The following is a 22,756-nucleotide window of genomic DNA, read 5'->3' as shown; positions in this document are numbered from 1 at the left end:
GAAGTGATTTGTGAAGCTCTTTACCTTAGTAGAGGATTTCTCAATCTGTGGGGTAGACACTTATCAAAATCTCTTAATGTAAGCTGGTTATTAAACCAGCGCACACAATCTTTTTTTAAGCATTTTTGTAAGAACTGTTCGCTTCAAGAGCCTAGGGAATTGGCAGAAATCCTACCCCCTGGAGCAGGCAGCAATCCGTGACCGAAATTGTTACATAATAATTGTTAAAACGCGCTAACGTACAGCGGAACTATGGTTATATAAAGCACATTTGCTGTGCTTGTTGCTGTGCAAATATCATACCAAATAGTGAAATTTCCAAATGCAGTGATTTTTTAAGGTTTTGTGATTTCGCTGAAAGAAATATTTCGCTGTAAAAAAAGAAATATCCAAATCTCATGGTTAAAAATCTTCATTTTTATCGAGGACGTCATAAAATTCCAATATCACAAGGTAGAAAAATTGCCAGACAACCAAACTTAGAAGATGTCATGTAGTTCAAGGAGATAGTCACGTGATTTGTGACGTTATCGTTAGCATCGCAAGCATTCGTGAAGCTTTTTATTGAAGTTTTAGAGCGACAATAAGTATTAAAGATTTTGTTTGTAGTTCCGCCTTTAGGAAATGCCTATACTGGTCATTTCCTTCTAATCTTGGAAATATTTTGGGGTGGGGGGGGGGGGGGGGGGCGCACGTGCCCCCAGTGCTCCACCCCCTGCTACGGCCCTGTACTATAAGAAAAGCCTAGGCTGGCCGTTCGTTCTCATGAAAACCTCAGTTTGAGAATGGTATGGTGAGTTGACCTGCTCGTCTGAATATCTGGCTAAGCATAACTTTAGGAAGCGAGAAATAAAATAAAAATATTAAATAAAAGACTCGTTTTTCCAATCATGGAGTAGTTTTATCATGTTTAGGGGAAGCTAAAAGTGATTTCAAATAAGTAAACTTTCGACTTTGTTGTTACGTGTACAATGCTTTCTTGCCCTTTTAGTAAATGTAAGTAGTCAAATAATAAATCGTTAATACTAATATATACTATATATTAATACATACTTATTTCTTTGTACAAAGTATACTAATGAAATAAACGAGGACTTTACACTTAAAATAGTGGTAACGACCATATATTATGTTTACACGATATTTTAAAAACATGTTATTTCTCGATTAAACATCTCTTTTTCCAAAATTGTTGGCTTAAATGATTTTAAAGGCGACACGCGCTAACTTGGCCACCAAGTTATACTGCGATTGTCGATGTTCTCGAACTGTCTAATTTTCAACTGCTAACGGTCTGCGCCTTTTGGAGAGGTGACGTGATTGGCAGCCATTTCAGTGCTGGCCAATGAAAACGCTTAAAAAAATTGAGTGACGAAAGCCAGATGATTTAGATGTTGGAAATCGTCGGGATTGAGTTGAAATTGACAGAATTGTCAATATATAGTTAATATTATATGGTAGTTTTAAAGTTAATATAGTTGAATATTGAAAAACGCATCTAATTCCCATGCAAGTATCATACTTTGAGTGACCAACTGAACAATGTGGAGAAGGGCTACTTTTTAAGGTGCGCATAGAGTTTGCGCACAACATTGAAGTAACCTACTTTAATTTATGTTTATTTAAGTATATCAGGTATCCTGGTCCTAGAGCCCCGTACGCCTCTCAGCTACTGACAAGCCAAGCTCAGAGCCCAGCATGTCTCTCAGTTACTGGCAAGCCAAGCTCAGAGCCACGCACGTTTCTCAGTTACTGACAAGCCAAGCTCAGAGCCATGCACGTTTCTCAGTTACTGACAAGCCAAGCTCAGAGCCTCGCACGTTTCTCAGTTACTGACAAGCCAAGCTCAGAGCCATGAACGTTTCTCAGTTACTGACAAGCCAAGCTCAGAGCCTCGAACGTCTCTCAGTTACTGACAAGCCAAGCTCAGAGCCACGCACGCCTCTTAGTTATAGACGAGCCAAGCTCAGAGCCACGCACGCCTCTTAGTTATAGACAAGCCAAGCTCAGAGCCTCGCACGTCTCTCAGTTACTGACAAGCCAAGCTCAGAGCCACGCACGCCTCCAGTTATAGACAAGCCAAGCTCAGAGCCACGCACGTTTCTCAGTTACTGACAAGCCAAGCTAAGAGCCTCGCACGTCTTTCAGTTACTGGCAAGCCAAGCTCAGAGCCACGCACGTTTCTCAGTTACTGACAAGCCAAGCTCAGAGCCCAGCACGTCTCTCAGTTATAGACACGCTAAGCTCAGAGCCCAGCACGCCTCTTAGTTATAGACAAGCCAAGCTCAGAGCCACGCACGTCTCTCAGTTACTGACAAGCCAATCTCAGAGCCCAGCAGGCCTCTTAGTCATAGACAAGCCAAGCTCAGAGCCACGCACGTTTCTCAGTTACTGACAAGCCAAGCTCAGAGCCACGCACGTTTCTCAGTTACTGACAAGCCAAGCTCAGAGCCACGCACGTTTCTCAGTTACTGACAAGCCAAGCTCAGAGCCCTCGCACGCCTCTTAGTTATAGACAAGCCAAGCTCAGAGCCACGCACGTCTCTCAGTTACTGACAAGCCAAGCTCAGAGCCCAGCAGGCCTCTTAGTTATAGACACGCTAAGCTCAGAGCCACGCACGCCTCTCAGTTATAGACAAGCCAAGCTCAGAGCCTCGCACGTCTCTCAGTTACTGACAAGCCAAGCTCAGAGCCACGCACGTCTCTCAGTTACTGACAAGCCAAGCTGAGAATACACTGAAATGGCGGCGCTGAGCACGAGGCAATAATGTTCTTGTAAACTAGCTAGTTACGTTCAAAGCTCTAGAACCAAGCGAATTAACGAAGTATCATGAAAACTTGTTGAAGTTCTCAAGTAGTCCTCAGTAGACTTTTCTCTAACGGAAAACGTGGTCCATGAAAAAAATTGATATAGCCGGTTCAACCATCTGGGCTTCCTGTCTCTGGGCCGCCATGCTGAGCCTGATAGTATGCGTATTTACAAGCTTGACTTGGTGTCATCTGTTCGGGCTAACGTGATGTTCTGGTGCTGGTTGCGTATTTACAAGCTCAACTTGGTGTCATATGTTCGGGCTTACGTGATGTTCTGGTGCTGGGTTCGTGATGTTCTGGTGTTGTTAGCGTTATGTTCTAATGCTGGTTGCGTATTTACAGGCTTGACTTAGTGTCATTTGTTCGGGCTAACGTGATGTTCTGGTGTTGGCTGGTTGCGTATTTACAAGCTTGACTTGGTGTCATCTGTTCGGGCTAACGTGATGTTCTGGTGCTGGTTGCGTATATACAAGCTTGACTTATATATAGCCTGTGTGTGTGTGTCATCTGTTCGGGCTGTTTTGGTGCTGGTTGTGTGATGTATGTTGGTGATGGTTGACACGAGGGTCTAAACTATCTGATCCACGATCTTTATTTAACCATGCTAAAATAAAAACAAAACGAGAATTTGGTAGACGATAATTGGCATGTACGTTATATTATTACAATCTACCAAATATTTTGGGTGTAAAAAAAGATAAAAATGGAGCTCACGTAAAGTAAGGGGAAGATAAAGTGTTCACTATAGTTTAATTTTACTATTTGAAAAAAAAAATATATCCACGACTGTTTCTACAAGTAATGAAATAAGCAAAGCGTTTTCTGTTATTAAAGGGCTTTTATTGACTCTGATCTCAAACAATAACTATATATAATAAGTCTCCTTTTTGTGTTTCAAATAACCACACTAAGAGGTCTACAAACCAGAACAGAATAATCTTTGAACGTACCTTGCGTTTGCGAATGCAAGTAATATGCATTCATATTCATTTCCGGTACTCCAGGCTGTCTCTGTCCAGAATAACCGTGGCTATAATTACCCGCGACGGGAGGCTGGTACAGGTTTACATTTGCTTCCGGTACCCCAGACTGAATTTGTTCCGAGTAACCGTGACTGTAGCCTGCGGGGGTCTGGTACGATTGTGGTGACGCGTATGTCATCATACTAGCATAGCCATAAGCCTTTTGCGCATGTCCGGTAGGCGCTGGCTGGACAATTTGCGTGGAAGCCGGATGCTCTTCGCTGGGTCTAGACTGCTTTTTCGTGCGTTTTTCTTTCTCCTTGTTTTTACTGTATAAGCTTGCGTAGCCGCCTGAAGGCTTAGAGATAGACGATGGAGCGGTTTTTTGCCTATACAAAAAAATATATACCGGTTATGATTATAAACATCGACACTTTTTGTCCCACATGGAAGGCGTAAAACTTACAGTTTAGCTGGACTCGACTTGGAGATTGGCTGGCGGTTAGTGTGCTCCCTTCTGTTCTCAGGTAGTGACCGCGCATGCGCAGAGTACGGGGCGTCTGACACGTCGGACAGGTCATCTGATAAAGCAAACAATTGTTGTTATGCTAGGACTGAATAACGTAATTAAACAATCGAACATTATTCTAGAAAAAATGGCGTTCTAACTCACTGTTATTACGTGTTGGCGGCCATGTTTCGTTGACGTAGTTCGGATAAGGTCCGTTGGAAAGCGGTGGGAAGCGCAAGGGTACCCCCCTGGGTTCAGAATTTGCCCTCATCGTCCTAGCGCTATGCGAGGGATCTGGGAAGAGACAAAATTGGCAATAGTTGTTCCCTGAATATATGTATAGGGAAGATAGACAAAAGAGAAATCAAAAGATTTCTGTAGGTAACATAGCTTAACCTGCAAATTTGCTATGAGACCTGTACATGAGAAGTTCATGGAAAAAAAGATTCCTTTGATCTTTAAGTTAAATATTAAGTTAAATACTCCCGTGGACAATTATTTGTATTTATAAAAATTCAATAATGACCAATATTTGGGGGGTTAGGGCGATGGGCTGGCGTTGCTTGGAGGTGCATGTGCAATGACTAAGATTATACTGATGATAGAAGCGGTGATAGTAAGATTGGCAATGCAACTATGCTAATGATAAAGAGGTGTAGTATGTAACCCGCACAGAATAACAGCCATCAACGAGCAAACAGCAAAGGTAAAGAAGAAAAACAATAAGAAACTCATAAAATCAAAGCAATTTTGGGGAAAAACACGAAGTTAAATTTAAAAAATTATTAGATCAATATCATAATCATTAATAAACTAAGCTAGATCGCCTTCTCTAGCTTCTGACTTTCAAAATCCATGAAGCTGATTGATTGGCCAGCACTGAAATGATTTCAAATCACGACACCTCTGCGCTTACCAATAAAAAGCATCAAATACAATTCTGTTTAAATAATGGAGAAGCTAGAAAGTCAGCGGTTTAGAAGCTGGAAATTGTTGACGGGAGCCCGCAAATTATTGAAAATGGCAATAAAACCTTGATATCGTCACCAACAACAAAAACAATGTAAAACAAAACAAAGAACCTAAACAACCACCAAGAAGCCGTTATTCACCCAACGTGGAATAAGACCATTCATGGGACATTGCACGTCTGCATAAGTACGTGAGCCATTGCATGCGCTGTCCGAGCGTACCTGGGATCGAGTGCCGTCTGGTGTACCTCATGTCGCCTCCCGCGACAAGTTTGTCTAACAATGCTGCGATCTCTACATAGTCAACGGGACAAAAACAAGTCGCAAAGCGGATAAGTGCAGACAATAGAAGGAAGGCCTGGTCCTAGGCGTGTCTCGGTGTTTGAGCACAGGAATACGTGATGCATCGAGTACAAGCGGCCATTTTGTTTTATTTGACCGCGCATGGGCTGGGTGGGACAAGAGGTTGTTCATCCCCTAGCCCCCCCTCCCCTCCTCCCAAGCGGTGGAGAAAAAAACAAGATGGGGGTTCTGAGTCGATGATTCACACAATTCTTAGCTAAAAACACCGAATAGACGCCTTGGAGCAGACTCACAGATGAAAGAGTTTACAATAATTTAACGTGCATGGTGCTTTTGATGAGAAGAGTGGTTTAAAATAGCCCTTGCTTATTGTTCAACTTCATACAGGGGGATGATTCAGTCGACGGCACCAGTGCCGCGCCGGTAACAAAATTAATACCTCCAATGTCCACTCATTCTTGGCTATGGGTCGGTGCAATGAATGTTCGTTGCGCAAAAATAAAAAAAATGCGCTAAAATGTGGATAGTTACTAACGTTCTGGATGTTTTTTTGCGTGTGTTGGGTAAGAACTGTGACGTCATAGTAAAAAGAGCTAGTTCCAGATCCTACTCTGCCTGATGGCCGCGCAATCGGGAAGGATTTGACAGGGCTGAATAACGTATGCGCGGGCTCTGACGAAAACAAACACAACCGTAGTGTTGAATCGCGTTCGAGTAAAGGTACGAAAGGCTGTGTTCAGTCGCTGTTTTGACTAACTGTACAGCATTGAAAACCCTACTGTACAAAAGATGGAGATAACGAGGCAGTCATAAAGAAAATTATAGCCTTAGCATTGCCCTTAGCATTTCTTAGCCAAAATGTGACAGTTCGCAAATAAAAAGCAGTTATTTTAAAATAAAAAGGCTGGTTTAACCGCGCGGTACTGAAACTAGTATTGCGTTTTTCAACACTGGCGAAGATTGTTAATTTCGGCTATGTTCTACTTGGAATTTGATCAATAATTGGTAAAGGTTTAACATTTGTTTCCATGCGTACGGTCTCTCCCTAGAGTAAACTTTGCTATTTAGGCTTTAGTATTCATTACAAAACAATAACAAAAGAGACACACTACAAGTAATCAGTACACTACAAGTAATCAGTACACTACAAGTGTATCAATACTGTCCAACACTGTCCCACATGGGCCATTTGTCATGAGCAGGGATGCTATCGTAAGAGTAATTTATCATTTACCGGGATGCGAGTTGCTCCTGTGATTATCATGACTGGGTACAGATCCCTCAGACACGCCTGAGCGGCGTTCGAACGACGGCGAAGAACTGAACACCCTACAAGAGCCAAAAGTTTAAAGGCTAAGGAGAGAAACTTGGATTCTTTTCACGAAAGATGCGAAGAAATTTCTTAGAAAAAAAAAACATTCATTCAGTATTTTCTCAATTAATTTGCATTTGGGAGTGGGGTGATCTCACAATTTCTCTTGCGCATTCGTTTTGCAAAATTATTTGGAGTAACTTACTGGTCGATGTTTTTATGGGGACATAACTTAACAGAGAAGGGATTTCTTATATTAGCCTCACCCAACCCCCTGTCATGATTAGGGAGCTTATAGTACCCCTCTTGAGGTGTAAACGAGGGTAAATGTAATCTTTGTTCAAGAAACAAATACAAACCTCTCTAAATCTTCCAGTTTCTTCACAAGACGATCGTTTTCCCTAGATACAAGCTGAAAAAAGGAAACGCATAAGAATCAGAGGGAAAAAAAGCCTTTTGTCGCTCTGGGTATGGTTGAAAAACCTGAAGAAATCATTAGTTTAATTTTCATGTTCTTTCTTACCAGTCGTTGTCTTGACACTTCCTCTCGTGATTTGTGAAGGTCTGAGTTCTCTGTCCTTTAATCACAACATGATAAGGCGTCAACAACAGTCCATAAACCTGTCATAACAATGTCATTTGCTGATGGATGAAAACGTTTTTTTTAATTCCATTGAAACTCTCTTTTCGTCTTTTTCCCAATAATAAAATGATGTTGCAAAGAAGATCACTTCAAACATGCACAAGCGATGACGTTTAAAGGCACCAGCTTCTTGTGGTCCTCGAGCTCAAATATAGAAATATATGCAGTCGTCATGCCAGATGGCGACGAAAAAATAAAATATTTCAATGATAATAATACCTTTCTGACAAAAAAAACTTTTTTTGCGATTCGTAAGCGCTGAATAAGTTGCTTTTTGTTGTTATTTGCCGCCAAAGCTTGAGCGCGCGAGTTTGCCACCAAAAACGCACGTAATTTCTTAGTGTATGTCGCCAATTGGATAGATTCTGGCCTTCAAAAATAAACACAACGAGAACTTTTTAAAGGTTTCTTAATGAATTACCTTAAAAGTTCATTCTCCATCATGTACTCTTGCAACATGTCGTAAAGACCACTGTTTGCACCAGCCGTCAGGCTAAAAAGAACAATAATAAACATTGGTATGGAACACTGTGAATAATTTTCTTGTTAAAAAGAGAGTACATTAATTAAAATTATTAAAATTGGATTTGTGCGGTTCTATAGCACTACCTTGCCGTTGTGAGTCTTTTTCGTTCATTATCGATGAGAAGGAGACTTTCAATTTTTGCTGCAACAACAACAAAAAACTATTGACACGAGATTCCCATTGTACACTTAAGTTTATAGTTTTTAATTTTGCTTTATGTTTACACGGTTGAATGACGGTTTGTATATAGACAAAGCCTGGGGTTATAGCACAAACATAGTAGGAATAAAACAAAGATATTTCATATCACCCACAAAGTTCCCATCATGCAAAGGCGTAACCGCTTAGGTACCCTTTTCCCCAGCTAAGATAAATTCATGTCACCCCCTCCCCTAAGAGCTCCTTAGCCTCTCCCAGTTTAGATCCATTCATGTCACCCCCCTCCCCTAAGAGCTCCTTAGCCTCTCCCAGCTAAGATCCATTCATGTCACCCCCCCTCCCCTAAGAGCTCCTTAGCCTCTCCCAGCTTAGATCCATTCATTTCACCTCCCTCCCCTAAGAGCTCCTTAGCCTCTCCCAGCTTAGATCCATTCATGTCACCCCCCTCCCCTAAGAGCTCCTTAGCCTCTCCCAGCTAAGATCCATTCATGTCACCCCCCTCCCCTAAGAGCTCCTTAGCCTCTCCCAGCTAAGATCCATTCATGTCACCCCCCTCTTCTAAGAGCCACGGTTAGCCACTCCCACGAAATCATTTAATAATTTGAAAAATAACTATAGATTTGCGCACATACTTGGTTGCCGCTGTACAGGTGACCCTGGCTTCAATAAAACTTTGTTGGAGTTTTCATCGGTGCTCTCCTTGGAGCTATCAGAGGCGATGGTTGTTTGAGACTCACTGCTTGGCAACCCGAGCTGAAAAACAAATATAAATATTATGAATAAAGGCACCATCACACAAATTACCACTGTATATCCACCATGACACGTGCACGCGCAAGGCCATATGATGCTAGATGGACTCAAGCGCCGCCTAGCGTGACAAATCCAGAATGCGAGGGCGACACCACAAACCCATACAGATTTCTCTTTCCAAGGGGCCTAAACGCGCTGTGCTAACTGTGCAAGGAGTAGAAAGCGACATATACTACCTGTTGGCGGAAGTAGTTATTCTCCGTCCGCAGAAGCTTGATCTCGCGCTTTAGCGTCATGATCAGACGTTCTTTGGGATCCTGAAGGTTAGGGACAGTTTTAACAGTTTTAATTGTGTTAACAAAAAATAGCGTTGAATATACCAGTGTAGGTCTGTACTAAATATCATTCTGGAAAATATAACTATCTATGATAATTTCATATGGCAAAGTGTTCTACATACCATTTGTACTACTGGCTTGTTCTTAATCTTCTTGGCTCGGTTCGCATAACGAAGGGTGTTTAACGTGTCAGACACGACAGAGGAAGAGGGTGAAATACATGCAATCTGTAATGAAACGGTAGCTTGTGAAGCGTGGTGCATGCTTGCAACATAACGACATAACATAATCGACATAACAACAGGAGGGATGGAAAGAAATTGGATAAAAACACCGCAAAAATAAAAGAAACGTTTCAAAGTATGCGGGGATGTAAAACGCGCATGGAAAAAATTGAAGCAAAGAAATCTGCACGTTCACAGGATTATACGTTACAATGTTCTAAATAACATATCATGGCTGCATACACCTCAAATTAAACGTTCTTGTAAAAACTGTGTTGCGTGACATACCATAAGCGTAACGCCATCCCCTCCCAGGCTATCAGCCAATAGTTTGGTGAGTTTGCTGTCTCTGTATGGAATGTGCCCAGCTCTTTTCTTCTGGTCGCTCAGAGCAGAAATACAGTTACCTAAAGGTCAAGGTCATGTAGAATACTGTTAGCCGGTGTGTACAAAAATGTTACGAATTGTCAAGCGCTTTGCGTGACAGAAGTGGACTGCACAGGTGACTAGAACAGACGTTGAGTGACACGAGAAGGAGAGTAGAGACTATTATGACATTCCGATTCTTCTCAATACATCAAAATACTTCAGAGCCGTAACAGGCCACGTAAGACGGAGGGGGGGGGGGGGGGGCACAATACAGAAACAGTAAGAAAATATGGTGGGGGCACAGCCATGGCCCTTCTGATCATTTCCTTATAATTTTCGAAAACATTGGGGGGCACATGCCCCCAGTGCCCTACCCCCTTCAACGGCCCTGTACCTAGTTATAGAACTTGAATCAGAATATTAAAAAGGATTCAACAAAACACATGTTTACGACTCCGGAAAATTTACGTTTTATTAAAGCGTCTTCGGGGAAGAAGCTTCTTCGGAAAGACGTATGTGACCTTTCCAGATGAAATTGTGAATAAGTTGGTGATAGAGTGAATAAAATGAAATGATATTGATGAATGCAGAAGTTAAAAACGTATACATTTGTGGAGTTGGAAGCCATGTACCTAAAGTGAGCAAACTTTTGTTGATGTTTTGGGATTCCGCGAAAGTCCCTCCAACTGATTTCGTCTCTTTTACTCGTTCACTTCCTGGAAACAAAAACAAAATAAAAAAGTGCAATTAAAACATTATTTGTACCCAATCCCATTATTTGTATACTCCTCATTGAAGTCTCTTTTCTAATATATTTTATTTTTTCTTTTAAGTCATTTTTTCCCATTTCCCCTATCCAGTGAAGAAGACTGAAAGGTTTTTAATTAAATTACATACTATAAATGAAAAAATTCTACAAAGCGTTTTCTTTGTAATAATGCTTTATTTTTGCTTTTGCTCTGAAGGACATCAGAAAGGAAAAGTGAAAGACATCATGCAGACAATAAATTCAATATTTCATAGTATAATGGGTATGTATAAACAATTAAAAAAAACCCATAACCCTCTTTATTTCTGATAGCCTAAACTATTAATAAACCATGTAGCAATCAAATCCGATTCTAAATACGACGAGTCAGTAAGTGACGAATCAGCTTAGATTATAATAAATAATGGTTTGTAACTCACGCGATAAAAGAGAATCTATCAAATTAGTACCAAACCTGGTTCAAAACACAAACTCAACTAGTTTGAGAAAATATGAAACAATATGTTGGCAAAGAAACTTTTCTGGATTCTATAAGGGTTTTGAGTGAGAGTGGGTTGAACAAAGAAAAACCTTGCAGGAAAAAGGTTTCCAATCAACAATCAATGATTCTTTAACAATAATGCACGTGCTAGGGTAAGATTCTGAGTACTTTAAGAAAGAAAATGTAGAGTTGTAATGTCTACAGCAGCGTTTAACAACAATAAGCATATAAACACGCTTATATTCAAACCTTTGATTCAGATCTCGTAAACAAAACCTCACGAAGCGTTTCTATACTTGCCGTAACCCCTCAAGCAGATTGATTGGTTGGTTAACGATGCATTGAGCGCATCGGTTAACGAACAACACAGCACGCTATTAGCGGCTTGGTTTAGCCCTGACAACAAGAGACAGTCGCACAAGAGGCAAAGAGCAACCCCTGAGGCGTGGAATACACTGGATCAAATTATTCGAATACATAGATGTAGCCATTGACTAAAGGCGGAGCACCTGGATACATATTTTTTTACAAACTGTGGAGACGACGCAAAAATCAAATAAGCAATAAAGCTAAATAAAATGACAAAGCCTTTCAAGTTCCATGCAAACGATTGCATCCCTTTGCAAAGTAAATAAGTATATTTTAGAGCAACTAGATCAACACCGAGTGTTTCCTTACTCCATTTTGTATTATATACGTGTAAAATATTTATTCTTTAGTATTTCAGAGACCAGGATCCAGAATTCAGCCATTTATACGTTACCCATGAGCCGCTGTGGGTTGCAACGCATGGATTCTCGAGTTCAACCTTATTGAAATAGATGTAAAATCTTTAATTGGACCAACCTGCGAGATCGACAAAGCTGAGCTTTCCATGACGCTGAATTGAGAAGCCGGATTCGTCATCGGGATCACACTGAAATAAGAAAATCACAATCAAACGCTAAGGATAAAATGCAACCAGTTTCTCTTTAGGCACGATTGCCTTTTCCTGGGGAAGGGGGAGGGGGTGTTTGGGCTGCCTTCAGCGTTTAGTTCGCCAATCATCAAATTTTGCTTATATGTTCGTATTTATGTTATGGGTCTATTTCGGTAAGTTTTTGGCTGCTTTCTAAATAGACTATCTAGAAATTTCTTAAAGTAAGTACGAAATGACACAGGTCGGGTGATAATAAAAAAGAACAGTACATACAAAAAACATATAGTGCGGCAGAAGTGTTCGAAACTTTAAAACTAAAAAAAAAACACACACACAAAAAGGACAGACTATTTATTGTTTAAGACTATTCCCCTGCTTTGTACAAACTAGCGGAACAATTGAAAAAAAGGAGCAAAACCAGCGTCGTTCCTGGATCCCAAAGGACATACTTGTGGTCCCGGATAAAGTTTAAATTTTATTTTAAATAAGGGCAAAAACAGATATCCTGACATTTCGGTATTTTTTTGACATTCATCAGGACATGAGAATCGTGAATCAAAGAACAGCAAATAAAAATTGAAGACGTAATAATGCTCGACCTGAGTAAAAATGCTTACAGCTTTACTAACCCTATGCATCACAGGGGCACCTCTGAAACCGAGTTCTCTTTCCTACCCCAACAGGAGCTCAGGGGGAATATATCCAAGCCTCAGTTTGGTGATAATAATGGTTTCTTTTAGATGTTTTATACACACTAAAAATTACCCCCAAGGAAAGACCAAGGGAAAAGAAACACGATTCTCAAGACAGGACGGGTAATTGACTTTTTGACACGTGCTTCCAAAGGTTGTCTTTAAAACCATAGCAGCGAAAAGTTAATACAAATGTTAGCGCACGAGAAATAAAACGGTGTACTTTATTAAAGTTCCCTTAAAGAAGAAACTTTATAGGATTCAATGTATATGTATATGTATTACGGTGTTATATAAGCTTATAAGCTTATATATATTTAAGCTTAGCGTGACCAGCTAGTAGGCACAGTGGGTCTTACCAATTCAATGTCGATATAGACAGTGAGAAGGGTGTGGCTTCTGCTTGAGTGATCGTTCATCATATGCGAGCCGACCTGACGGTACCTAAGACCTAGAAAAGGCAAGACAACAAAGCAGATGTTATTGAAAGAACGGTCAAAAGATATATAACAAAATATATATCCCTCTGTGATCTGTGCGCAACAAATCTGAGACAGCTCTTTGAAGCGATGGAAAACGGAACAAAAGATAATTGAAGCATTCACACCATTCTTTTCATCTACGAGATTCAGTGTACCTCAGGAAGACGGTGTGGATAACAAAATCATGTATGTGTGGGGAGGTAGGGAATGTGGTTAGGAAGGATGCCAGAATTTTCTCACCATGAACTCGCCCCCTCCCGCGGCTATATTATCCTCTTTTTGAAGGTCAACCTTTGCCCGACCTTTTTGGCACAGTCTATAAGTGGCCAGTGGAGGTACACCAACGTATGGTCATGAACACCGCACTTCGCGCATTAAACAAACTACAGATGAAGTTTTATCTGGTGTAGTACATACCCTCCTCCAGCACGGCCATCAAATCGTCCATATTGTCACACTCAACGAAAAACAGATTTTCCACGTAGAAGCCGCGGTTACGTGACCAGCGGACTGGCAGCGAATCATGCGCACTGGAGGGGTTCAGCAAGTCTTTGACCTACAGAAGAAATGATGACTCAGCACTTTGAGAGTGAAGCATGTTTTACGTGCTTCAACATCACCAGAGTCATGACTCAGCATTCTGAGAGAAGAATGTATCACGTGATGCAACATCTCTAGAGTCATGACTCAGCATTCTGAGAAAAGCATGTATCACGTAATGCACATCCACAGAGAGTCACAATGTAAATTGCACAGATGAGACACTCTTATAGTATAACATTGTAGTATAAGTACTATTTAAAACACGAGAAGGGGTGTTTTCGCGGGTATAAACTCCCGAGGGCGAAGCTTAAAACACGCATCAATATTCAATAGGCATGTTGATCAATCGAGATGGAAAACGACAACAACAATAGCTTTTGAATTGTCATTAAAAAGACTACCGGAATAAAGTATATTGAAAGTAGATTGAAAACTATGCTATTTACTAGGAATAAAGTAGTTTACTGTATGTGATCTTACGTATGTCGTTGTTTATTTGACAAATCTGCTTGATGCAACATTATATATAGCTTCATGACGTCATGAGGGTTTTATATAATCCTTCATGTCTGTCATTGTTTTTCTATTGTACCCCAATATTTCCCTAGAGACGATTTCAATTCCCTCCCCGTGCTTTAGATTTGTTGGGTGTATTGCTAGGTATAAAACCTATTCACGTGTCCGAAAAACGACATCCGATTGGTCAACATGCCTATTGAATATTGGTGAGTGTTTTAACGTTATTTGATGAACTAAATTATTTAATAAGGTAAAAGCAATAAACCTTTGCAGACCCAAAATCAAATTGAGGTGGAAGTTTTCGTATAACAAGATCCTTGGTTAGACTTCTTTTCACACCATATCACCACAAAACAAAGGCTCGTTGAAACTAGATGGAACTTGTTGACAAGCATTTGTCGCAGTAAGTTTATTACAAGTAAAATAAAAAACCTCTGGCTGTTCAACATACAAGGAGCTATTCTGCATTTCTTATTTTCAGTTTTGGTCTCTAATAAACAATACCCTTTCATTGTAGACTTCTAGGTAGGATGCCCTCAGAGTGTAACTGATTCTTTCAGATTTTCTCTCCATTTCGTGGAACATGTACTGGAATGACCTGGAGATAAAAACAGGTTCTAGAATAAGATTGCCACGGTCAAAGAAGGAGACAGAGAAAAAGTGGAGACGAAGAACGACATGGAGACAGAGAAGGAAGTGGAGACAGAGAAGGAAGTGGAGACAGAGAAGGAAGTGGAGACAGAGAAGCAAGTGGAGACAGAGAAGGAAGTGGAGACAGAGAAGGAAGTGGAGGCAGAGAAGGAAGTGGAGACAGAGAAGGAAGTGGAGACAGAGAAGGAAGTGGAGACAGAGAAGGAAGTGGAGACAGAGAAGGAAGTGGAGACAGAGATGGAAGTGGAGACAGAGATGGAAGTGGAGACAGAGATGGAAGTGGAAGAGAGAAGGAAGTGGAAGAGAGAAGGAAGTGGAGACAGAGCAGGAAGTGGAGACAGAGATGGAAGTGGAGACAGAGATGGAAGTGGAGACAGAGCAGGAAGTGGAGACAGAGATGGAAGTGGATACAGAGATGGAAGTGGAGACAGAGAAGGAAGTGGAGACAGAGAAGGAAGTGGATACAGAGAAGGGAGTGGAGACAGAGAAGGAAGTGGATACAGAGATGGAAGTGGAGACAGAGAAGGAAGTGGAGGGGAGAAGGAAGCGGAGACAGAGAAGGAAGTGGAGACAGAGAAGGAAGAGGAGACAGAGAAGGAAGTGGAGACAAAAAAGGAAGTGGAGACAGAGAAGGAAGTGGAGACAGAGAAGGAAGTGGAGACAGAGATGGAAGTGGAGACAGAGATGGAAGTGGATACAGAGAAGGAAGTGGAGACAGAGATGGAAGTGGAGACAGAGATGGAAGTGGAGACAGAGAAGGAAGTGGAGACAGAGAAGGAAGTGGAGACAGAGAAGGAAGTGGAGACAGAGAAGGAAGTGGAGACAGAGAAGGAAGTGGAGACAAAAAAGGAAGTGGAGACAGAGAAGGAAGTGGAGGGGAGTAGGAAGTGGAGGAGAGAAGGAAGTGGAGACAGAGAAAGAAGTGGAGGAGAGAAGGAAGTGGAGACAGAGAAAGAAGTGGAGAAGAGAAGGAAGTGGAGACATAGAAGGAAGTGGAGACAGAGAAGGAAGTGGAGACAGAGAAGGAAGTGGAGACAGAGAAAGAAGTGGAGGAGAGAAGGAAGTGGAGACAGAGAAAGAAGTGGAGGAGAGAAGGAAGTGGAGACAGAGAAGGAAGTGGAGGGGAGTAGGAAGTGGAGGAGAGAAGGAAGTGGAGACAGAGAAAGAAGTGGAGGAGAGAAGGAAGTGGAGACAGAGAAAGAAGTGGAGGAGAGAAGGAAGTGGAGACAGAGAAGGAAGTGGAGACAGAGAAGGAAGTGGAGACAGAGAAGGAAGTGGAGACAGAGAAGGAAGTGGAGGAGAGAAGGAAGTGGAGACAGAGAAGGAAGTGGAGAAGAAAAGGAAGTGGGGATGACAAGGAAGTGGAGACAGAGAAGGAAGTGGACAAGAAGAGGACAGCGTTGATGGACAGAAAAGTGGAGATGGAAAACGAAGTGAAGAGGAAGGAAGCAGAGACGGGGAAGGTGTGGATCTATTTTTGATAATAAAAGGGAATAATAAAAACAAGTTTCACAAATACATTTTACATTGATAAACATAGTAGATGGTTCCCCATGTTATGAACTTGACATCTCTGTGATTTTTACTCTACTCCTTTACACAAAAAAGCAGATTGTTAGAAATGTTATGGGCATAGCGCTTACCTCTCTATAAGTCCTTGCATCTCTGGAGTTGGCAAGGCTCCTTCCTGGTACTGACCGTCCTGTGGATGGGTCAACCAAAAAGCATTTCTCATCAGATATCATGCCAAAAGGCAAATAGCAGCACTTTTACTGCAAACATTTGTTTCTAGCAGCCTCATGCAAAAAAAGTTGAAAACATTATGGTTAGGAAATGTTGGGAAAACCATTTACTAGGCTGCCCACCAACAAGGTAGCCCCTCTAACCAGCACTGCACCACATTAAAGGGCTTTCAAGAAACCTTCAACTAATGTCTATGTACCAGTAGAAGCTGAATACATGGGATCGGCTGTGTGAAGCTCCACAAAGGCATTATTTGGAAAAAGGATTTAGGATCGATGATCCTTAATAAGAAATTACACACTTTTTGGCAGCCAAGAGTGGGAATAAGGGCCGCACCCTACACATACCCCTAGGTACACACCTGAGAAGGAAACATAGCGATACTCACCAGTGGTCCAGTGATGGTGAAGGTTTTGCCAGATCCAGTTTGACCAAAAGCAAAAGCAGTACAAGAATACCTAAAAAAATTCAGGTTGATCTTTGTTAAGCCCTTCAGATATTATCGAATGGTCACTAGCTCATGTGCTTACCCCTCTAGAGCCATGTTAACAAGATGTTTTATCCCACATTCCTCAAACATCTCAGCCTGGCTGGTATTTTCCGCAAGGACAACATTAAAAGTAAATGGCTTTATCTGACCAAAGCTATTATCAATCTGGAATAATAAAAACAGCTCATTATTAATACCAGTTCCCTGGGCTAATATGTGGGCACACAATTTTCAACTAAGAATTTCCTCCAAAACTCAATCGTGCAAAGTTAAATATACTTGTAGCTCCCAGGGGCAATTGTAGTCTCTATAAACAGCACATCAGCTTTCATGCTTAAAATAATAACATTTTTAGGGCTTTTCAAATTATCTTTACCACCTCACCTTTAGCAAAAGTAGCTAAGCATAGTACAAGTCTCCTACAGTGCAATAGCAGGAGGCCACGTTTAAGGGGGGGCACCATACAGAAACATTAAGAAAATATTGGGGGGCACAGCCACACCCCTACTGGTGATTTCCTTATAATTTTTGAAAATATTGGGGGGTACGTGCCCCCAGTGCCCCACCCCCTGCTACAGTCTTGTCCTACTTGCTGCTTGTTCCCTTGGCCTAGATCGGATTTCCGTAATAACTTCCTATAACATTGCAGTGACGTGAGTGACAGTTTACTATTTTCTTATTAAACTGCAACCATATGTCTATTTTTACCTACCCAAATAGCCCCATCTCCTGGAAGCTTGATGATATTCTTACTAGCCTTCTCCTTTTCTGATGAGTTGAGTGGCCTAACTCTAGACATATAGACACAAAACCATCAGAACATTAGGTCACTAAATGGTGAAAAAATGTGGAAAACCCCAAAAATCTCAATATCAACTGGGACCTAAATTAAAATATGGATTATCATCTGACATAGGGTCCTGAAAGCCTAAGCCATGAGTCTCTGGTAGGTTAGTGACCAATAAGACCAAGATTGTTAGCCTGAGCTCCCAAGGATCCCTAAACAGTTCCCAATACCCCAGTCCTTTTTTGATGCAGAATTCTTTTTTTTATCCATGACTTTCCTACTGAGGGTATGAGAGATTTAGGAGTGCTTTTTAAAGCCATATTTCCAGGCAAACCAATGATTAGGGATGGGCTCATATGCCCCTTCCATAGCTGCACCCCTGCCTATTGTTTATTCATACCTTACAACAACACGTATGTTGTCTGCCCCATGACCTTCTAGTTCACTCTCAGTGGTAGATCTTGATGAAAGTCCAGAATGGAAAGATGAGGGGCGACTAGATGAAGTCTCACTTGCCTGGCTGCAAAGAGGGAATAAAACAAATATCTCTAATATGATCAATATTCGCTTCCAAGAATCTGTGAGCAATGCATTGTTCTCTGAAATGAAATGTGCAAATACATGTAAAGAAACATGGCTTTAAAATCAAAATGTTTGAATTCAATTGCGAGCAAGTGAAAAGCAAGTTGGTGGCCAAACAGACAGGAAGTTATTAGAAACACAAAAAGTTATGAAAGTTGTTTTTTTTATTTGGCAAGAGCTTAGACCTTGGGGATGGACTCCCATAAAATCACTGTCACCATCAGAAATGTATTTAAGCTTAGATTCCATAACACTTCCTGACAAATGATTTATATTGTTGCCCCCATCCACATGTTGGTGTTCTCTCTTTTAAAAATCCATAATCCACCCCTGAACATTTTAGAAAAAATACATTAAAACGTTGGAGCAAAAATTATGTACAGTATAAAGAAATTTTTAAAATCCTGGATCTTATGCCCCAGCAACTGTTTTTTTCCTAACTTACAGTCAGAAACAATCAAAATCATGACAAAAGATTTGATCCATCATTTGTACTTATTTGCACTAGGAAAGAAAACAAACCAAACAATACACCTTTTTTTTGGGAGCAAAGCTTAATTTGTGAGGATTATTGTAGTTCACCTTCAAATGATGCTGAGGGACAAATTTTAAAACTGATAACAATACTCATAACATTACAGCAAATCAATTTCGCCTTTACCTTGGGATTTACCAAGACAAGACAAAAACCAACCACTAAATTGTATTGTGTGCATCACAGTTACATGACTGTTGTTATGGTAATTTAAATCTTTTACAAAAAAGCACTTGAAAATGAGAATGCTGTATTGTTTAGTAATCAGCAAATTAACACATTTTCACAATCCATTAAGTATATTGTACTATAATAAATGTAGTTTTCTTAACAGTAATGACGTGTATTTGACAACAAATATATTGTTTGCATTACTCATGAAAAAAAAATCGAAGAGGTCAAACACTAAAAAAAAATCAAAAGCTTTATACCAGTTTTTTTCTCCTATATTCAATTTATAACATGGTTTCAAACAATGGCGCGTCACATAATATTTTCACAGTGAGCACTTTGTCCTATTTATCAATTATTCATTCTAGTCATGAAATGCTGTGGTCAATGACATCATCGTCATCAAGCAGGTATTATAAGTAAAATCAACAATTTTGTATGAAATACTTAAAGCCAAACATTGCGACCGATAGCTTCTATTCTTTTTATTTCTTTATTTTTAGAGAAAAAACAGGTTCAGCTAGTTTAATTTTTTTTCATTAGCAATCGGATATGTTATCCCGAGCATTTGCAAAAGTTTAAATCGTTCGAAAACGATTAATCCCTTTGTTTGATTAAACATTTTGTCAGCATAATTCCATTAAATATTTGGCGAGATGTAATGCAAATTTAATCATGCTTTGAAAAAAAAAATTAAGTTACATTGTTTCACGGAAATAAGCTTACTAGTATTACTATTAGAAATTATACACGTTACTTAATATAGTACAATTTTCTCTGAGCATATCCTTTCAATAACGCTGTATTCCGTAGGAATATAAATTGATATGTCGCGGTAATGTGTTATGCATGATGCATATAAACATTGCGCTATATAAATAAAGGATCAAAAATTACAATGCAGGCATTTGAAATCAGGAAATGGAATTTTGATTCCTCTTACGGTGTCGAATTTCGCGTGCTTATTGTGTACACATTACACAGCCTTGTCAGACAGCATGAATTATTGTATATTGATATGCTTGCTTTATACGCTTTTATAAACACCATTTCTTTGGCATAAAGATACGATAGTATCAGACCAAATTGATATTGGATAGATGGCAAATGGAGATATGAAACTAAAATAGAAAAGTACTTACGTAGATTGTTTGAAAACTTATTCTTTCTTTCTTATAACAAGCTTACTTTTATTTCATTTTTAAAAAGCGGTTGTAAATCAAAAGCTCAACTTAAATTGAATAATAGATTTAAATTTCCTTTTTTTTTTCAAAATGATATGTTGTTAGGAATTATCGCCACTTGTTGAAACCTTTTGGCATAGTTATTGGTATGTAAACATTCAAGAGAGTGAAGATCTACAACTTTACATTCACAGACAATTTTGTAGCCGACACGGCTGAGGGACATGTGCAATCAATCGCTAAACTTCCACTATAAACAGCACAGCAAGCAATTCCGTTATCATAAGAAACAAAATTTACTCTTGGTTTTATTACAGAAGATATACAAGTTTTTTTTAAAAATCTTTAAACAGCTTGATAGCTAAGAAGCAAAATTCTTGCAGGATTTAACAAATCGCGGCTTGAGCAGGAAATCGCGTGTCCGCTCGCATACGTTTTAATTTGTTTAGCCTAAACAGTAGCTATATTAAATCAGCTGGAACTTTATTAGAAACCTGTAAAGGATTTTATATTTCACGCTAATGATCTTACCTTCGCGACGGGGGAGTATTTCTAGGCGAATCCGAGTCGGACGGTGATCTTTCATCAACGGAAGAACTTTCACTGTACAATGTTGTACTGCTTTCGGTTTTCATATCTTCTCCGCTTGTTGTAGCTGCCGAGTTCGTCGATTTGTAAACGTCATGGCTCTCAGCCATTCCCGTCAAAAGTAATTACGACGATCTGCACTTGCCATCCTGAAGTGTATAAATTATAATTCTTCTCGTACAAATCTACACCTCGCGCTAAACACTACACTACATGCCCGCATTTGGCCTCCATCGTCGCAGTTACCGCCTTGATACCCAATTGCTAATACCAAGTTTAGAGATCAACTTGTCCTGTAGATCTGTAGCTCATGTTTGCTATGAACTTACGGTCCTACAAGTCGGTATTTACTCTGAAAACTGAGGATCCAACATCGCGACGTGGAGGAAGATTTGACTGACACTTCTACAAACACCGTGTCCCAAACACTGAATGAATATTGGTAAGATTTCGCACTATTCGCTAATTATTCACCCAACATTGGGGTATAAGATATCGAATTAAATTGTCTTAATTTCCACAAACCCTATATGCCCTCTCCTTTCTTGGACAATTACTTAGCGAAACGCAGAAAATGTTTGCTGTTGCTTTGCTGTTCATTCCTAGGGACAACAGAAAACAAAGGCTAGCCCGTGTACTTGTCGAATGACCAATAGCGATAACCCCCTAGGGTCATGCTCCTGCATTGCTCTCCGTTCAAATAACCCCGAAAACAAAAGTTCCTATTCGTTGTAAGAACAATTACCGAGTTCCAGCATATAAATCGAGCATTCTTCTATCTGTCGTTTATATTTAAACACAATTTTATTGAGCTTCGAATCTCTGAATGATTACATCATGCTGTCATGGCAACGGTTGAGCTTCCTAAAACTTGGCAAACTGAAGGCGCGTAAGTGTCATAAAGCTTTTCATCCAAACAATTGTTTTGTGGAAAACTTTACTCGTTTATACCTTCGCCTTGTTCTTATCTTTTAAATATTGTTGTTTTATTTTCCTGCGCGAGTTTTTCCAAGCTATCTTTTTTCAAATATATATATTTTATTTGAAATGGTTATCTTGCCCTTGAAAAGGAAAACGGCAAATGATTACAAGCGTTTCGCACATTTCCCGCTATGCTCACGATAAGGAAAGTATCCACACTTTTGGATAAAAACGAAGGGAACTCACTTGTTCGCGCCATGAAGGGCCCATGATGACAAAAAAAAAGACTAGTTGCGAATGACTACAGGTAATCGGTTAGCGTTAAATGTCAAATTTGAGGCAACAAACGGAATACTGTCTCGTCTACAGGTTGTAGGCCATTAAACACCGACACAATGAGCAACGCTCAATCAGCTATATCCTCCCACGCTAGCTAAGCATTCTGCTAATCGATACGGATGTCTAAATGGTTGATTATCACATTGCCTTCAGCAGCTGTAATTCATTTAGTCCCATAGGCATTCACAAAACAGCCATAATTATAAGCTTCCCGTCTTTGGGGTATGACCAATCGGGTTTACTTTGTCGTTTCCATAGAGAAATAAAAAAAAGGATGTTAGTCTGTTTTTATTATTGTGTTTTTTTTTCTCGTTGATTGGAGCTTTATATCGCTTTCAAGGTGAATATAAACTATAGTAGTATTAAGCGGCCACCCACGGGCGCGCACCAACTGGTCGCTTGATAGGGGTTGGACGGCCCCCGCGGCAACTGGTCGAAAGCAATGAAATGAGAAAACTATCTGATAATCATACATTGC

At 40.2% G+C, this 22,756-nt stretch overlaps 1 protein-coding gene and 1 long non-coding RNA gene across 3 annotated transcripts; one reads left to right on the top strand and one right to left on the bottom strand.

Annotated features, from left to right (window-relative positions):
- Nucleotides 1-879: 879 nt before the first annotated feature.
- On the bottom strand, nt 880-21,707 carry LOC116620713 (kinesin-like protein KIF12). Of its 2 annotated transcripts, XM_048727060.1 has the most exons (26): nt 21,544-21,707; nt 20,962-21,167; nt 18,359-18,478; nt 17,884-17,962; nt 17,212-17,336; nt 17,070-17,139; nt 16,582-16,640; nt 14,792-14,885; nt 13,643-13,781; nt 13,103-13,194; nt 11,979-12,048; nt 10,515-10,598; nt 9,802-9,920; nt 9,412-9,516; nt 9,188-9,268; nt 8,831-8,951; nt 8,123-8,180; nt 7,935-8,006; nt 7,394-7,448; nt 7,230-7,282; nt 6,793-6,887; nt 5,478-5,549; nt 4,447-4,578; nt 4,240-4,354; nt 3,762-4,162; nt 880-3,415 (listed from the first exon to the last, which is right to left on the bottom strand). In XM_048727060.1, the coding sequence occupies exons 2-26, from the start codon at nt 21,126-21,128 to the stop codon at nt 3,315-3,317; spliced, it is 2,679 nt and encodes an 892-aa protein (XP_048583017.1). In that variant the 5' UTR covers nt 21,129-21,167; nt 21,544-21,707; the 3' UTR covers nt 880-3,314. The 2 variants fall into 2 exon arrangements, with proteins under 2 accessions (XP_048583017.1, XP_032242264.1); XM_032386373.2 differs by lacking the exon at nt 5,478-5,549 and having other exon boundaries at nt 20,962-21,702.
- On the top strand, nt 13,776-14,992 carry LOC125561955. The gene is made up of 2 exons (XR_007307664.1): nt 13,776-14,493; nt 14,848-14,992. It is a non-coding gene; the product is annotated as an uncharacterized LOC125561955 (long non-coding RNA).
- Nucleotides 21,708-22,756: the final 1,049 nt, after the last annotated feature.

This window comes from Nematostella vectensis, chromosome 4 (assembly GCF_932526225.1).
Source record: "Nematostella vectensis chromosome 4, jaNemVect1.1, whole genome shotgun sequence".
Taxonomy (NCBI): domain Eukaryota; kingdom Metazoa; phylum Cnidaria; class Anthozoa; order Actiniaria; family Edwardsiidae; genus Nematostella; species Nematostella vectensis.
The sequence above is the reverse complement of the archived record's forward strand: the minus strand, read 5'-3'. Positions and strand labels throughout refer to the sequence as shown.

Coding starts and splice junctions, on each gene's coding strand:
- LOC116620713 (XM_048727060.1), bottom strand. CDS start 21,128: ATGGCTGAGAGCCATGACGTTTACAAATCGACGAACTCGGCAGCTACA. Junction 12,049..13,102: donor TCTATATCGACATTGAATTG/GTAAGACCCACT, acceptor TTCTTATTTCAG/TGTGATCCCGATGACGAATC. Junction 8,952..9,187: donor ATAACTACTTCCGCCAACAG/GTAGTATATGTC, acceptor TTTGTTTTTCAG/CTCGGGTTGCCAAGCAGTGA.